Genomic DNA, 19486 nt, shown 5'->3' on the forward strand with positions numbered 1-19486 from the left:
ATGTTTTTCTACCTTAAAAAAAAAATAAACAAATAAATTGTTTATAGGTATAAAGAGTTTTTTTTTTTTGTTTCTTACCCACCTAGGATTAAACTTGTCTTGCATGGTATTAGAGAAAGATCTTTAAAGGGTAAGAGAAAAAACAAAAATTAAGAGATTTAAACTTTATAAAATAAATATTGTAAGGATACATTGTTTGATTTAAAAGTATAAAGGGGGGGGGGGGTTAAAACACCTTGAATATAAAGAACAAAGTTATAAAGTTCAATAGATTCCAATACTGAAAGCACAAACTAAAAATTCAAAATACTTATTTTCAAACTATTTAATTTAAACTTTCTCATTATGTTTTATTCACTATTATTGCCAAAAAAACTAGAATCCTGTAAAAACCTAAAAATATTTTTAAACTTTTTTTTTGAAAATTCAAAATGTGTAACTAAACAAGTGTGTAGATTTGCGAGAATTGACTGTAACCTTTAAAAATGTTAGCCTAAAACTTTAGCCAAACAAGACTCAAGTACCTCTAGGACACAGACTAACACAAAACAGAAGTAAAATAAAGAAAAATAAAACATAAATATTTTAAAATATGTTTTAACACTAAACACTCACAACAGTACTCACATTTAGTATTATTTTAAACAATACTTGTAGTTTTACCAAAATATTTTTAGCACATAAAATAATGACTTTAATTTTTTTATGAATACCATGTTATTTTCTTGGTTGTTTAGGAGAATTCCTTGTAGCTAATGTTAATATTTCAGCTTGGATGGTTACATAGTACTAAAATGTCTTAATATGTTAACCTTTTACTATGCTTTACGATAGCATTTACCAATAGTGTTATTTAAAATTTACTTTAATACTATCAAAATATAAAATAATAAAAGCTTATTCAACACAATAAAAGAACAAAAAATTTGGTCAAAGGACCTGGTGTTTGAAAAAAACCTTTAGTTCAGCACATAAAAAACAAAATTGTATGTTTTATATATGAGAAAATAGTTGCTATTTTAATGAAGATACTTTTATTTTTTAAAGGTACACCTTGAATTGAACACTAATACAAATAACACACGAAAAAAAGACTGTATTATCAAAACAAAATATTATAAAACTTAAATAACGTTTTTACAACCGTGTATTAAAGAAAAATAAAAACTAATCTTAAACTAGTAATTACAAGTAATTTTTAAAACTACTTGTCATACAGCACGAAGTAAAAGCAGATTAAACGTAACCAAACAATTGAATTAGACTAACTTATTATTTTTGACAAAGTTAACTAGTCTAAACTCTAAAGGCTTTAACATAAAGAAAACAATGAGTTGTTTCAATTATTACAAAACAACTTTTTTATTATTGCAAATGAAGATAGCCTATTAAACTTAATTATCAAGAAGAGAAAGTTCATAGGAGTAAAAATAAAGAGTAAAATATTTTTTTACATTTATACTGAGCGAAAAAAATTGTATAGTTAAATAAATATAAATCAACTTCAAAAATATTAGTTTTTCTAAAAAAGTTACCCTTGAAGTTAACTAATAAACACTATTACAGTTAGAATTGAATGAGAATATTTCTAAGGATTTTTCTATTCTATGATTTTATATTTATATATTTATGTTTCTGACTATGTTGTGTCCTAGGCCAATAAAGATAAACTTATGAACAATAAAGATCGATGACAAGACAGGGAAGTTGAACACATTAAAGGCTTTGTGAACTTTAACTAAAACATTTTTTTGTTTACTATAATGAATACTTGAATACGACGAAACAAAAACTATATTAATAATATTTGAAGTTATAAACAGTAGTAATGGTGACACAGTTAACAGCACATAAATAATTAAATTTGATGTAAGTCTAATCTAAGAATGTGATAATAATGTGAATATTATAGTATTTTAAGTCAATTTGTTTACTTGAAGTTTCACATTATTTATAAAAGATATTTAATAAACATATATCTCATTTTAAAAGCTTAAGGTGTATACCATAAAAGTTTTTTTATTATAGTAAACTTTAGTTATTGATAGTGATTAGTTAAATTGTTTTATATGAACATAAACTTTGATTCATGCATTAGTAGGAAAAATCCTATTTCAACAGTTTGAAAAAAAGTAAGAAGCTTATTACCAAACTATTAATGCTAAAAGGAGTTTGAATTTTATTTTTTAGAAATTAACTCTTCTTTGAAACTTTAGAGTATATACTATATGATTTTATTTATATAAAATAATTACTATAATTATTTTTTATAAATTTTTGTTTCTCTTTTAAAATTACATGAAACGTAAAATTCCGGCCGGATCTTAAATAAAAAAAATCCGGATTGGGTCGGATCATAAAAGTGGGTCCAGAAGATCACCAATTAATAGCACATAACGTAGTCGTGATGGGTTTTTGAACCCAAACCAGTAAGCTTATAATGGTTATAGGCATGGCGCCTCAACAGCTCAGCCATTGGGGCCTTGCCCTGATTTTCATTTCAGCTTTTATAAACTTTATAAGTTTAGAAATTTTTGACAAATTTCTGCACTGCAATTATATTCTTAAATGTAAGTTCAAGAAATATATCATAAAACAATTAACTATATATCTATTTTGCTAGTATTACAAAAAATAAAAAATTATTCATAAAACAAACATAAAATACAGACTTATATATTTTCAATATAATTTGTTTACAACAACTTTAAAGTCGTTTTAAATGTTCCTTTGTGGTTGTTTAAGCCTAATAGTTCGTTTATTGTAAACTTTTTAACTATTTTTTCTAATTTATGTGATAAAAACCTCTACTTAGGATGTTTTAAAAGTTTTTTGATTATCTTATTTATAACTGATTACCAAACAATTTTAAGTTGTTTATTGTCATAGGAAATTAAATTACCTATACAAACTGTTACGAAGTTTAACTGCCGAACGGATTATGGAACTATCTGAATTGTTATATATGTTGTCAATAAGTATTGTAGATAGAAACTTTTATGAAAAATTGTTTTCTTTATTAAATACCGCGGTTGATTTCTTTACATAAAACTTTGTTTAAAATAACTTTAAAGACGTTTTAATTGTGTTTTTGTTTTTGTAAAAAAGTTTGTTTATTGTAAGTTTACATACTATACCTGCTTAAACTCATTTTTACTATTTTATGTAATTTTTGTGCTATAAATCTTTACACTAGAGATTTTATAAACGCTTTTATGTTTTTTGTTACTAAAATGTATATTTATTCATTTTTTATTAAAACTGTTAACTTACCATTATAACTGTCTGTCTAATTTATGTACAAAAACAAATTTTTAAAATTTTGGATGCTTTAACTTTGTTTTTATGACTATTAAACCTTAAAAGTACATTTAAATTAAATACCTATAAAGCAATGCCTCGACCAATTACTAATATTAATTATGTACAAAAGAGTTCTACTAAGGAAGTTTAACGGTTTTTCGTGTTTATTTTAACTGAAAAACTAATTATTGAAAACATTTAACTGAAACTTTTAAAATTATTACTTGTAACTACTAAAATGAGTTCTAGTTATTATTTTTAATAGATTTTTTTTAATAAGGATTTTATTAATGTTATTTTTAGTTAAAACTGATTAAATTCCAACCTTTTAATCTATAAATTTGTTTTACTACGTTTCAACAGTTTCATTTTAGTTTTAAGAGAAAAACTTTACTCGTTCACCAGTTTTAATCTAATTTTTATTTTAAGGTCTTAATTCTTTTCTATATACAATTTATTATTATACTATAAGTAAGTAAATGATACCTTTTATTAGTTTATATTTAAAATAGATACAATTAATAAATTAAATTATATTAAAAATATCCCTTTGTGTAAGTAGATTTATTTTAAATACAATATTTTAATTTATGCTTTTACTAAATATATTTTAAAATCTTGTAATTTTATTTTACATTAAATGTAAAATTTAAAAAAAAGTTTATTGTTTAAGCCTTTAGTTATTATTATAAGTTTAGTTTAACGAAATTCATTTTATCTTAATATTTTATTTATATATAAAATTAATTTTTGGATAGAAAACGTAGATTTTACATGTAATTTTTAAAATAAAATAATATTTATTTAGATATTTTAACTTAAAAAACAACATAACTAATTTGTTAAATAGTGAAAGTTACTTAAAGTATAGTGTAAGAATCCATAAATAAACACTTAAAAATATGCCCGTTTAAAAGTGATATTTGAATTTTGTTTATCCAAATCGCATTGGTTTCATCGTTATTTTAACTATTTACGATAATGAACTTTTATATTAGATAACAGTTAGCTTTTTTTAAACGTTGAATACTCTCTTGAAAAAAGCTATCTTTCGTGTTTAGTAGAGCGTAGGATTTGGTGGCCAAACATGAAGCTACCCCTTTGAGTTGTGAATGCTTTATGTTTTAAAATCATTTTGTTAGAAGACTCCCTACTATAACATTATTATATTTGACTAAACAACATAAATAAGATTATTAATGCAAAACTATCTATCAAAATAAGTCAACTACCTTATCATAATTAATTGATAAATAACTATAGAAATTGTTATAGGCAACTAAAAAAGTTAAAGTCATTCACAAAACCTGTTTAGTATCTACATATCTAGTAGTTTTGACTTCTTGTTGTTGAACTAAATAAAATTTTCACACCAAATTGAGGACCATTTACTAGTGACCAATTAATTTTTGGTTATATAAAATTTATAAGTTTATAAAAAAGCTTTTAAAGTTATTTTTACTTTCTAAAATTAAATAAAAATATTATACATTCAGACTAGTTGTTGTGCTTTTATGCCTCAAAAATTAGCAACCCTGTTTTATGGCTTCCATTGTTTAGTTTAAGGGCATAGAGAGGTTCAATTTTTTTCTTTTTTACTTAAAATAATATTCGATTTTACATGAAAGCTTAAAGTACAAACTACAAGCTAGTTTGTATAGAATCGTAAAATCTTATTTAACTTTTTAGATATTATGATTTTTATAAAAATTTCCAATACAAACATATGGACCACAAATTTTTTGGGGTCAATTTTCTCAGAAATTTAGAAAATGACTAAAAATTTATCTTCTTTATTTTTTGAGTCTTAGACGTCAAATTTTCAGAAAAAGTTCTTTTTATATATAAAAAGACTTTAAATATTGCAATTTAAAAAATTTTAGATAAAAAAAAGAAACAATGTTTTTATTTTTATTATTTCAAAATAAATAAAAGTCCTGCATCCAATCTTTTAAAGTTTAATAATAGACTTTTTATGAGATTTTGAAGAAGATTGCTTAAAAAATAAAGGAGATTAGATTTTAGTGAAAAGGTCTTTTTTTTTTGCATTTTAAGTTTGCACCTTCCATTAGGATCCTATTAAGGTTCTCAACTTTTTTGCTTATATCTCAAAAATTACTTTGAAGTTATACCTATGGTTAAAAATGTGTGATAGCTTAGATAAAACCCTTAAAAATAAGATTAACTTGTAAAAATCAAGGTGGACTCCTCCCTATGCCCTTAAATATTTCCAAAACAAAATAAGGTCATATCAATTTAAACTAGCGAAAGTTTTAAAATATCTATCAAAATTAATTATTTATATTTCTTTTTTACTAACTTTGTGTGAATATTAGATAGATTACTTCAAAACTATTGAATTATTTACATAAAAATTCTAAAAATACAATAAATAAATAATCTTAAACTAAAGTTGTTGTAAATTAACCTGTATTAAATTAATAAATGTGTATGAAAAATATTTAAAAAAATAAATACATAGAAATGACATGACATACTTATTAGATTTATTATAAATCACAATGGGCTCAAAAACATTCAATTAGCTTAAGAGAAGAAGAAATAGAAGAAATTAAAAATACAACTGGGTGTAAGTTTTTAAAGAAGTTTTGAATAACAGTTTGTAAAGTAGTTACATTTTAAACCAGTTTGTTTCAGGGTTGCCAAAAAACCTGGAATTTGACAATTTAAGCTAAAAAATCTAGAATTTGAGAAATTTTGAAAAAAAAATCTGGAAAACCCTGTAATTTTTAACAATTTTAACATGTTCGGTAATAAACTCCAATTTGACGCAAAAAGATTATCGTACAAGTTAAAATATTTTTGTCATCCTCAAAATATTTTTTAACAAAAAACACATTTAAAGTAGCTTTACAATATGTTTTCAATGTTTTTATACTATTTTACACAGTTTCTTACCTTTAACTTAACTTAAAATTAAAAATGTACCCAAAAATTTGTATTTTTAAAAACCTGGAGAAAATTTTGAAAACCTGGAGAAAATTTTCCAAAAACATTTGGTAACCCTGTTTGTTTTATAAAACTTAAATTTCACAATACTAGAAACTTTTTTTTTCATTATATGCTAGTTTTAAGTCTAAATAATTTTTAAAAAATCTAAAAACCCATAACTACTTGGAATATTTCAATGCTTTGGTAATAATAATAAAGCATTGTTTTAGAAATTAATAAACATTTATTTTAAAGTTTAAAATGCTAACTATACAGATCTGATTTTTCTTGAACTAAAATTATTAAAACAGACCTTTCTAACTTTAATTTTAACTAATCAAATTTATATCTTTTTAACTAAAAAAATTTAACAGTTTCCAGAAATCAAATAATTAGATTGTTTACAAGGTTCACATCATTGGACAAAGAACAAAATGGTTATTTAATGTAAGTTTAATTATGTTAAGGCCATAGGGGGGGGGGGGGGGGGGTTTCACATATTTTTCCAAAAATTTACTGTGAATTTTATATCAAAATTTTAAGTACAAACTACAAGCTAGTTTTTATAGAATTCAAAAATATCATTTAACTTTTGAGATATTTAATTTTTTTAAAAAGTTTCCTGACACAAACATATGAATTGAAAATTTTTTATGGTCAATTTTTTCGGAAATTTTTAAAATCACTAAAAATCTATCTCCTCCTTCATTTTTCAAGCAATCTTCTTTTAAATTTTCAGGAAATGTTCCTTATATTAAAAGAAAAACAATACTTATAAATTAAAAAAATTTGAAAAAAAAAATTTTTATTAATTTTTTTTAAATTCCAAAGTAAAATTTTTTTGTAATTGTATAAAGGTTAGACTGTGAAAGTTTAAAGAAAATTGCTTGAAAAATGTAGGAGATAGATTTTAAATAAAATAGTTTTTTTTGATGTTTTAGTATTCCCTTACCATAGGAAACCTATTATGCGGCTCAACTTTGACGGGTCATATCTCAAAAAATAATTTGAAATTTTTAAAATGATAAAAAACATCTTGAAGCTTAGAATAAACTCTTTAAAATAAGATCAACTTGTAAAAAACACGGCTTACCCCCCCTTCTATAAATTAAAACTCCTTTTTGTTAAACAAGTATTTTTCCAAATTAATAAGATCAATAATTTTTTTTTTAAATTAAAATTTTTGTAAACCCTAAAAAACAACTTACATTAGGCATACAGGAGCTCCTCTAAAATTTGAAAAAAGTTCACATGAAAAATTAAAAGGGTATAAAGACTTTTATTACTTTTGGACTTCTTTTAGTTATGTATCCAACATTTTATTTAAGATATATATTGTTTTTGTATCAACGCAAACTAAAAAAGTTAACATATAAACCAAGCAGAATCATCCTGAAGCTCGGTTCATATTTCACTATGTGTTTCATTTACAGTTTGTTTATATGTCTAAAAATAAGTCGACAAGTGTCAATCAAATGTATGAAACAATCAGTTTATATACTGTGAACCACAAAATGTAAGAATTAAGTTTCCAGTGTTTACAGTTATTTTAACTATCACAAACAGAATTAATCAGACAATGTACTAAATAAAAAGTATATTGCATTCTTTAAACTGTTTTAAATTTGTTATGAATTCTCTAATATTTTAGTTTATTGTTTCTTCTAGAGCTTTGCCTGTTCTCAGTTAGTTGTAATGTAAAATTTATCAAAAGCTTAAATTTATTATCATGTAATTTAACAGGAGGGACGATTTTCTTAGAATACCTGAACTTGCAATTAACCCGCTTGCTGATCGCATAGTTGATGCTTTCTTTGCTGAAAAAAAGTAGTTTGAAAATGTATATTTAAGATTTTAGAGTTTTAAAAGCTTAAGTTACAATATTATTATAACAGTGCTTCCTTACCAAACCAGCCATGTTGGGAAAGCTTTTTATGTAAATAAGGCCGGATAAGATCAAAACAGGTTTTTTCAAATAATCTATTTTATTAATGTTATGCAATGCATATAACAAAATGTACACTTAATTATCTGTCAATTAAATTTCTTCAACGAACTAAAGAATTGAAATTGACAAAAATAAACAAAACCAAACATTTTAAAGTTTAAAATTATTTTTAACTATTATTGGAAGTCTTTCTGAAAAAGAAAGAATGGAGGTTTGTTTTACATAATTTTCTTGTTTCTTAGCATAAAACTCATGGAATTGTATAAGTTATGGAACACTTTCTGGTAAGGTTTCTGTTTTTTTTTTCATCTGGCCGGTTGTGTACTAATGTTAAAGTAAGTCCTGGCAACATTCTTAAATTGAAAATTTGATGTTTATGTAGCCCTAGGCAGAGTTGGTAAAATGCTAATAGTTACTATGGTAATTCAGCAATGAAGCGTATAAACTTTGGTTTGTTTTAAGTTAGTAATTTCACGCTCGAGTAAACAAAGCAGAGCTTTTTAACATGTCTGGCCCTAGGTTTAATATTCTTATATTTGTATAGCGCGAAAAATATGATCTATAAGATTAAGTTTAATTTTTTTAAGAATTAACACAGTTCTATGTCTACTTGCTTAGTTATTGAAATCAGTTTAGAGAAGTATTTATAGTAAGCATTGATGAAAGCTAAATTAAATAAATCTACTTCTCGACTGAATCCGGCCTGATAAGTGAGGAAGCACTGTAGTTTGAAAATTAAATACACAAGACTAAATAAGAATCATATAGAAAAAAATATTATGCTTGCTTAAAAATAAGTAATTTGCTTAAAAAATTCTTAAATTACCCCACTGTCAAAAAACCCAGGCATTGTAAATTAAAAATTAACACTAATTTAAAGTTTTCACTTTGAAACTATTAATCAAACTCAGCTAAAAGAATATTTTATATTTGTTTTATATACAAAAGTTTGATATTTTATTTTTGTTGAAGTCTATATTAGTGATCATCTTTAAATAAAGTTGTAAATGTAAAAAAATATTTTATTAAAACCATTGTATTACTAATGTTTACTGTATAGTCTACAATGTATGTGCCTACTTTTTTTTCTGAATTTTTTATGAACCAAAGGAAATTTTAAGTATTGAAGTGAAACAGTTAATATACAAGTAAAAAAAAAAATGGTTGTGTGTAGAAAAATGCCAAAATTCTAAGATACTTAATAAAACTTTTTTTTCACTTTTTTTGTGGGGCTCATTATCTTTAAAAAAATTTAATTTAATATATTTTTATGGTATTGTCAATTTTTATTAAAAAAATATTTCTTAATAAAAACGTTACATAGAACAGAGATGGTGAACTTTCGAGACTTTATGGCTACATTGGCAATATTTAGACCTATGAGTAAGAAACATAGTAACAATCTTAATACAAGAGAAAAGAAATTACAATGTTAGTTTTTGTTTCTAAAATATTTTGACTTTCAATAAAAAATTAAGAGGAAGTATAGTTGTGCTTATATGATAAATTTTTTGTATGTTTTATATACAAAATTTTTTTTTATAAATTGTAGTATATGTGTTTTATTTTTATTAAATAATTTTTTTTTAGCCTTATAACCTGATTAATTAAACTCATAAATAGCTTGTACAATATAGATATTTTTGTTATATATATATATTTGAACTGTGTTTTGTAATTTAACCTATAGTTATTATTAAAAGACATAACATTACATCTTGCTTGCTATTTTTCAAATGCTTGTTTAACTTAAATTCAAATTAAAAAAAATTAATTTAGATTTTAGTTATACAAAGTTTATGGAAATTTATTTAGATTCTTATTTATTTTAAATCTAAATAAAAAACCAACAAACAAAACTTATATTTTTGATTAAATTTGTGTACAGTACTTTTTTACAACAAAAAAAATGTTTTTATAAACAGAGTAATCTGTTTTATATTTATTAATTTTTTAAGTAGTAACACTAATATACGTTTACCAAGTTCCAAGATTTACTATACTCATAAATAAATTAAATTATTTTATGAAAGTTAAACTTGCAATACTTTAAAGTTAGACTTAGCATGCAGTATTATTCTTTAGATTAACCTTATAATGTTAGATTGGATACTAATCTATGTATCATGTAGAAAAAAAAACACAACTAACCACATTCTTAAATTCAATTAAGCTTAACTTATAAGTAGTCTGCAATTATCTGAAACTTTAAACAGCTAAATTAAGGTAATTTGTATATATTTTCCTTCTACAAACTGTTATATTTTCAGTAGCTTTTTTTTTTAATACCAAATATATTTATAGTTGTATTTTCCTTGTACGATATTGACAAAGATGGTGTGATTTCAAAGCAAGAACTTCTACAAGTTTGTTATTTTGTTGTTTAAAATGTAGTCATTTTAAGTTTAGCTTCTATAATCTGTGCTAAATAGTTGTAACTTTTAGAAATATTAAGTATTTTGTTTTGTAAGCTTCAAATTTTCTTAAACAATTAATTTATTATTTTAATCTTTGTTATTACCAGTCTTTTTTTAATTTTGAACAGATTTAATTTTAAGTATTACGTAATGTTTTTTAAGAATGTTTGTTAATTTTTTCAACTTGTGTATTATACAAGTTTGTATGATAACCTTATTACTATAAAAAGAAATATTGTGGTATTTTAAAAGTATTAACAGCTTTTATTTCATATAAGATATTTTTATTAAACTTAGTGGGTTATTTCTCATTAAAAAGTAAAAAAATCAATGAATGAAATTAGTTATGCACTATTAAACTTGCAAAGCTAAATTAATAGATAACCTCAGTTAGCTAATTTCAAAACTGTCTCAACACTGATGTTGCTTTATGATATGGTAGATATTTAAATAACATAGTATTAAACTAACTTAAATGGTTTATACTTACTTTTATCTTAATTCTACCTAATATGGTCATACAAATATAGTATATACTTTTATATTATCAATGAATGATTGTTAGTTTTATCATATAAAGCACAAAACAATCTGTACAAAACTCCTCAAATAATTTTAGACTATTATTTAATTTATTTTTACTTCAATAACATTTTTTTTTTTGAATTTAAAGTTAAAAAAAACTAAAATAATTACTTAATATAATTAATTTTAGAATAGCTCCAAGATTTTTATTCGCTTTAAATCAAAAACAGGTTCTTCGCCTGATGGTTGGTACGAAAATAAACCAGGAACAATTATCTCATATTGCTGAAAGAAGCATGCTCGAATCTGATCTGTCAAAAGACAGAGAAATTGATTTTGAAGAGTTTAAAAAGGTTCTTTTTTTTTAATCTATTTATGATGCACAATAATATTAGTTCTGCATTTTAAGATAACAAATAAGTTAAGTTTACTACCTAGAATTTTTTATTAAGTTTTGAAAGTTGCTTTATTATCTGTGTCTTAACGAGTTTTAAGGTTTACATTTGTTAAAAATGCCTCTAAATTATAATATTGAAAGTCAAACTAAGAGTTTTTACATTTTTACCCCCATTTCATAACTCAACTTATATATTAAACAAAATATATACAAACAAAACTTTTATTTGTTGCATAATCGTGCAATGTTGTCAATAAGAATTTTTTAAATTTAATGTTTAAAATCTCAATTGATATAAAACAAGGTAACTTTGATATTAATAAAATCTAGTATAATTTGCTAAAGTATATTTAAGTTATAACTTGAAGAATTTTTTATATAACTTATTCTATTCATTTTATTCCATCATTTGTACTGTGACATCATGTTTTAAAATATCTCAAGTTTTATGTTTTGTCTGTAAACTAGAATATTTTATTTGATACACACTCATATGTCATTTAAAATGTTATTTCTAAATTTCATTTACCACTATAAAAACTAAATTTTACTAAGTTATTTTTATTGAACGTTTAAGTTGAATACATTTTAGATATTTTTTATCATCTATGCACCATAAACAAACAAACAAGCTTTTATTTCTCATGTATTTCGTATACAGAAATTAGTAAGAATAACGCATTATTTGTTTTTACTTAATTATAACTGGAATTGTATATTTTTTTTTGAATCGTTGGTATCTTAGCTTGTTTAAGTAGAAATTAGTTTAAATTTAGTACTTCTTTGTAAATTTGATTTTAAATATTTTTAGGCGATGACAAATGCAATAATCGAGTCGAAAATGAGTGTAAGGTTTTTGAACTAAAAACTTGAAACAGCTTTTCAAGAGTAATTTTTGGTCTATTGAGATTGATTATCAATATTCTTAGCATTTGATAACTTGTAATTTCTTTTGTTTTTACTTTTTTTTTTCGTATGATTAAGCTTTTTATTGCAATAATTTTAAGTTTTAATTGTTGAAACTTAATTTTTATATCTTTATTTGAACTCAGGTTTTAAAGTTATTAAAAATCATGTTTTTATTTTTTTTATTATGTGTTTCGTTTTGATTCTATGTTCGAATAAATCCAATTTGATTTTTACAAAACGATTTTGATTTAAATTAGAGTAATTTCAAAAATTTATAAATGCTATTTAAGTTTTTTATTTATAAACGAACGACTTGACGCCTTTTCAAAGGCATGTATTTTACAACGTTTATTTCGATTGTTAGTATATATTAGAAAAAACTTAGTAAAATTCTTCAATTTGAACCTTAACTTTAATTTTTTGAACTAATAACTAAGCATTGTGATAAATTCCAAGTTATATTTAAACTAAAAATAACTAACATACTTTTTATAAATTACCAACTTGATTAGTCTAAGCTACAAATTTAGAGCAGTAAACTATTAAACTCTTTTTTTTTTACCTAAAAAACTTATATTTAATCTTTAACTAAAAAAACTATTTAATACACTTTACAATAAAACTAGTTTATCGAATAATGTATGTGAACACAGTTGATACGTTTTAAAATCTTCATAACTGGTTATGTGCGTAGCATGTTGTTATCTGATTAGTTTTAATACCTATATGCTTTTTAATTGTACATAATGTAATTTTTATGTATTTGTTTAATAATATAAAAGATTAGAGCAAAACGATAGAAAGTGCAGATTTATTGTGAATTTTTAATTACTTTGAAATGTTTGATGAGCTGCTTGCAGACTTCACAAAAAAGTTGAAGAAACTATTTGAAATATTTACTGCGTATAACTACTTACAACTGCTTGTTTTCATTTAAATTCTGTTCAGCTTTTTAGTTTAATGAAACTATTGTAATAACATCAACAAGGCACCATCCTGATGGAATAACAACGAGAAAGTGCACTATGGGTAAACTAATTCTATCTTTTACTATTTACCATTTTCATTCACGATCAACAAACCAAAGTATTATTTTCAAATATAAAGCTTTCCTGGTTGGCATCACATAAGAACTGAGCCAGTCAAAATACGGAGGTAATTTCGCCAACCACGGTTTGGAGAATCAAACCGCCAGAAGAGCATTGGCGATTCGTTTCAGCACGCAAGCTACTTATTCCGTGGGTTTCCGCATAGTCCACGGAACCTGGGTCAGGGTCGACGATTCCTTCATCATTTGGCATCCTGAGCACGGTTACCCCTTAAAACTACCGGATACGATTACATGAGGTCATATCAGAATCCCCATAACGAGAGGCTTGGAGTTAATGATCTACCGGATCTTACTTTTAAACTTATCCTAAATGTTTTTAGTTTTATGTCGTGTCAATAGTGAACAAAGTTATAAAATTTAATTATTAAAATACATTAATTAGTAAAGATTTTTAATACAAATATTTTGGTTAAAAAAATACAATGTTATTGTCTAAGTATTCTATTTGAACACTTGGAAAAAGAACGTTAAAAAAAGATATACTTTTACAAAATCTCACTTTAAATGTTAAATTTCAAGCTACTTGACTAACTTAAATTTTGTACCTTATATGACGTAAAACAAAAATAAATTAAATGTTACGATACTTGTGAAAATAACAAACTTTATTTATTATTTTAAATAAGTCTTACATTATGCTTTTATTTACGAAAATGCGAAATATAAGATGAACAATAGCTTCTTTAGCAACTGTTTACATATATAAAAGTAAGTAATTTAGTCAATTACAAGTACTCATATCAACGCCATAAGAAACCTATTCTTGTTTTTTTAAGTTGTGATGAAGAATTTTTTTTATAAGCAATCGATTTCGCTTTTGTTCGTACAAGTTACCAGCTACTGAAAATAACCTTTCAGAATAAACAGAAGATGGTGGTGCTGAAAGAACCTTTTTGCAAACCTGGCAAGATGTGTGCATTTTTTCTTGTTGGAGTTCACCGAGACAAGACTTCAGCTTCTTTAACTTCTTCAGCATATAACTTTTTTTAGCCGAAAAAGATTAATTTTTGCCTCAACTCTTGATCAACTGAATCTTGTTACTCACTTTCGTGAGTGTTTGCATTTGTTTCCGATTAAATTGAAAATAAAAACGACAACATTTTTGTTAGGAACATCATTTTTAGGTAATTGAGCTTTAGGTTTATTAGGCGGTACTAGATGAACTTGACTAGTCACACGACAACTATGACTTTTTACTTCTGATTTCATTAACCTTACAACATTCTGTTTGAGATAATCAGGAAAAAATTCAAGTCGATATCGTGGATCAACAGCTGTTGTAAGTAAAGATAAGTCGTTATCATGGTTTACTCGTATGATATGAAGGTTAATATCGCTGTTATTAATAGTAACTTTCTTTCGGAAGCCTCTTATATATTTTATGCTAAGGCTTTAGAACTACTTCGACCCGTTGGACTATTGGCTTTATGACGACTATAAAGCTTTTTTAGTACTGCTGCATGCGGGATTACACTAGACAGTAATGCGTTGTTTTTACTACAGTGTTGCGTTACTATGTAAAAAGGTTCGAGCACTTCTTGAAGGAGGCTGACAAGTTTCTATTCATCACCTGTAAGAATATTTTCGGGTTTAAATTTTTTGTTAGCCACTAAGCTTTGGACACTTATTTTTAAGTTTTATAGTCTTTTCAGCATCAGGTAGGTTCGTTCCATCTTGTTTCAACATCTTTCACAAGTGGTAAGGCTTTTTGCATTGACACTAATGAACCTAAAGTGACCTGGATTTTTTTTTTAGTTTCTGAAGAAGAATGATTAAAATAGCTAACAGTTTGACGGGCCTTAGGTATTAACATAATTACATTATCTTTTGTGATCTACCAGATTCAGCCGATTTTTGCTCGGATTCTTATTTTAAAAAAATATCCGGTCGGATCCTAATTTTATAAAAGGTCCGGATCCTAGCTGAGATTTAGCCAGATCCAGTTAGTTTGAAAAGACTTTGTAAGTTCTGAGCTGATTAACTAATTTCTTTCTCTAGGTAGATAGTCTGCAAACATGTACTGTGCATATACTGGATACTTTTTTTTTCAACAGTTGTTGTTAAAGAAATAACTTTTTTGTTTATAAAAACTTAAGAAACTTAAAACTTAAAAGAAAATTTTTATATCTCCAAAAGAAATGATGGCTTCAAAGACTAATGGAGGAAGTTATTTTTAAGTATACATCTTATAAAGTTAATTCAGTCTTTTTTTAACATTATGTGTATCAAATAAGTTGTAAGTTAAGATTAAAAGAAAGAAAATAATATGTCTAAGAATGAACAAAAATAAAAAAAAATAAGTTTTTCAATCATTATTATACACTTTTTTTTGTAAACGAGTATAAACATTTAATATCTAATTGTCAAAGCTTTAAATTTTTTTATAAAAACTCAGTTTTGTGAAAATTTTAAATATATCAAAAATGTAAAACAAATAAGAAAAATAATATCACCAACGTTTTAAGCTGAAATAAGGAACAGTAAACTTTATGTTAAAAACAGAAAAAATCAAAGTTACTTTTTCACATTTTTTATTTTCGCAAGTATTTTTATCATTCTAGACCTAAACGAGTTTTAAACTACTACAGCTTTCAACTATAAAATGTTGTAAAAAAACCTTTTCAAAGTAATAAGTTCTTTTATATAAATTATTAGTAAGAAATTGAAATAGTAGTTAAAAAATGTCTTTTTTAATTTTGTAAAATTCAGCTTACAACTTTACTAAAGTTATTTCTTTACAGCTATAATTGTGGGGTAGTGTAAAATTTTCACGATAGGGCAAAATTGCACGTAGACACTTTTACATGAGGGGACAAAATTGCACGAAGACAATTTTGAACGAGCAGACAATTTTGCACGGAGGCATTTTTGCACGGGTCGAATTTTTCATTTTTATTTTTTTATTTATCACTGTTACTCCTAATCCTTACCCTCGGTCGGTAGCTTATTTTAAATTAATTTATCTTTTTTTTTTACTCTCGTGCAAAAATGACCCTTCGTGCAAAACTGTCACTCGTGCAAAATTGACCCTTGGCGCAAAATTTTCTTCGTGCAATTTTGAACCGTTCTGAATTATGATAAGAGACAAGTTTTAACTGGCTGTTTTGCTAGCTTTTATGTTATCAAGCACCACTAAAGCCGCATACTATCACTCTAACGGTGAATGTGAACTTCACGCTGATTCAGGTTATTATGATTATTATTACGAAGATGAACTTGTTAAACTAGATAACGTCGTATGCACAGACAAAATCAAAATACTAAACTACTATTTTCCAAACATAAAGCTTTTCTGGTTGGCATGTCAGAAGTATTTATAAGACCATTACAGCGGTAACATCGCCAATCACGGTTTAGAGACTCGAGCCGCAAGAAGAGCATTGTCAATTCAACACTCAAGATGATTTTTCCGTAGGTTTCTGCAGAGTCAAACATGTCTAGCTCAGAGTCGACGGTTCCGTCATCAACCCACACTTGACAACAATTGATATCCTCAGCACTGTCACCCCCTCAGTACACTTGGGTACGATTATATGAAACTTAAAGGAATTCCAACTCCCCATAACGAGCGGCTTGGAATGCTGTGGAACTATCAGGAACATCACAAAAGATTGTTCATTTGCGAAAACTAAAAAGTTTAATTATCTTTCAAATGAAGCAACTTGTCTTTTTTTTTTTTGAAAAGTATATTAATCAAGAGTTTTAATATATAAGCTGGTTATCTTTCACAGTAGAGTTATGTTAATAAAAGCACAAAATACTGCCGATCAATAGCCTTAAGTACAATAATATTGTAACAATATACGTTTTAAAAATATTAAAAGTAGCAGTTGTGATAAGTAGTAAAGTATAGCTGTAGTTACAAGTATGTCTTTGGATATCTTATTTGAAAGTAGCTTTAGTTTTAAAACTTTAGTAAAAAGTATTTACCTACAAATGAGTTTTATTAAGAAGGATAATGCAAGTTTTTATACCCTAAAATGTTTTATTTAATTGCTGGATTTGGTATAGAAAAACTGTACTAACTCGTATTTGTAAATAATCATATAGATTTATAAAAGAACTTAATTGTTCATATACAGTACAGCTTTTTTAGGCAATCAAAACTAAGAAATCATTATATAGAATTTGTAGCAGTTTTTTATTAGATTATAAAAAAATTGTTGCGTGAATAGTGCTAATAAATTAAATTGAAAATAAATTTGGTTTTTTATATGCGAATTTTTATTACAGTCAAACTTTTCTCGTTACTGATCAAAATTATTTTCGATTTTTACAAATTGCTTATAACTGTAAAACAAAACTCAACTTTTTTTTTTCAAAAAACTAAAAATCTAACTAATGGAAATAGTTTGATATTTTAATGGTTTAGTAGCTTTTTTTTTATGGTAGAAAAACATCAGACTTACTCTTCCCTCTACAACGATAAACGGTTTTCGAAGGTCAAGCAAGCAATTTGTCAACACCTGTAATTCTACCTCCCCTTTAAAATTGACACTAAACTAACCAAAAAATTAAAAGACTATCTATTTAACTGAAAAAAATCCCCTGGTACCACGTCATTTGGCAAACACTCACAAGGTTAAAAGCTCAACTCCAAAAACCACAAAGTGTGGGAAAATTATAAAGCTCAAATCCCCAAGCAGGTATCCGCCAACGCAACAACAAAAAACACATCAACAATCCAATCATGTGATCACTGCCACCGGTATGATCTCACAATCAGCTCAAATAAACAAACTCAAATATTATGTAAAATAATAAAGATATTAATAACAAATAAGAGCACTTTTTTGATAAAGTATAACTTTTCAAATATACTTAATAATAATTTAGTTTTTAATTTCATTTAAGGTTTAAAAGTATGTTAAGCTTTGAACATTTATTTAACTTGATTTGCTTACATAAGATTTAACTAATCCAGATATGGTTTACTAAATAAATATCGTTTAAAAAGTAACCAACTTAAATAACTTACTGTTAAATTATAGATTCTGTTGTTTGTAATGAAATATACCGAGCTCAACATTAAAATCCTAGAATGTATTTGTTTAAAAAATTATTTTTGTAAAATATCTTCAAAAGAGTTTAATATGATCGAATATAACTTATTTTTTATTATTTATTTATATAATATAATAATGCAAGTTGAAGAATTAGTAGAATGTAAAATAGTTTAAAGTTTCCATCTTAAAACTAATATAAAGTATTAGTTACATTTGGATGTTATACACCAGTAAGATTTAAAACTTATAAAACTACACACTAAACTAGTTAAAAAAACTTTACTTGAATGTCACTGAGTTAGATTTTTAAATACAAACAAATTTAATTAATTTTCACAAAAACTACTGTAGTTATGATATAATTATCTTTTTTGATAACTAGAGTATGCTTAAGTAAAAGAATTACTGTACTATTATTATTGTTTATTGAACGATAAAAAAAAGCACTCAAAAAGTTTAGTCTAAGGACCTGGTGTACAAAGTAACCTTCCGGTTATCGAGTCGTACACCACAGTCTATAAATTTTCTAAAGAGTAAAAGATGGAATCAGTTTACCTATAGTGAACTTTCTCGTTGTTGTTCCATGGTAACCTTCCAAAAAGCTTAATCTTAACAAAAACTTAGGTAGATACAACACAACTGTATAGAAAAATTGGACGAAGTCATTTTATTGTTTTTAGAAGTTTATACAAACTGTATTTTATAATTTTTTTATAAAAATTTTTGTTAAAATGATTTATTTTAAGACTAAATCAAAATAGGTTGTATTTTATGAAAAGTTAATGGATGTTGTTAGCTACTATTCGGCTTTAAACGATAACATTTATCTTAAAAAATTATGGAAACAGTATTATGGGTTTGAGTATACAATCAATCTTTCCCTACTTTATTAATTTAGCAAAAAAAACTTCTTGATAG

The 19486-nt window shown here is 25.0% G+C and overlaps 1 protein-coding gene across 1 annotated transcript; it reads left to right on the forward strand.

Moving 5' to 3' along the window:
* The first annotated feature begins 5840 nt into the window (after positions 1-5840).
* Positions 5841-12471, forward strand: LOC145848050 (calcineurin B homologous protein 1-like). The gene is made up of 7 exons (XM_082953806.1): positions 5841-5893; positions 6630-6702; positions 7999-8082; positions 9528-9634; positions 10508-10569; positions 11376-11498; positions 12354-12471. Coding segments are annotated over exons 2-7 (432 nt in total). The 5' UTR covers positions 5841-5893; positions 6630-6700; the 3' UTR covers positions 12408-12471.
* The last annotated feature ends 7015 nt before the right edge of the window (positions 12472-19486 follow it).

The sequence above is a fragment of the Thalia democratica genome, unplaced genomic scaffold (genome assembly GCF_965202585.1).
Source record: "Thalia democratica unplaced genomic scaffold, ktThaDemo2.hap1.1 HAP1_SCAFFOLD_1218, whole genome shotgun sequence".
NCBI lineage: Eukaryota > Metazoa > Chordata > Thaliacea > Salpida > Salpidae > Thalia > Thalia democratica.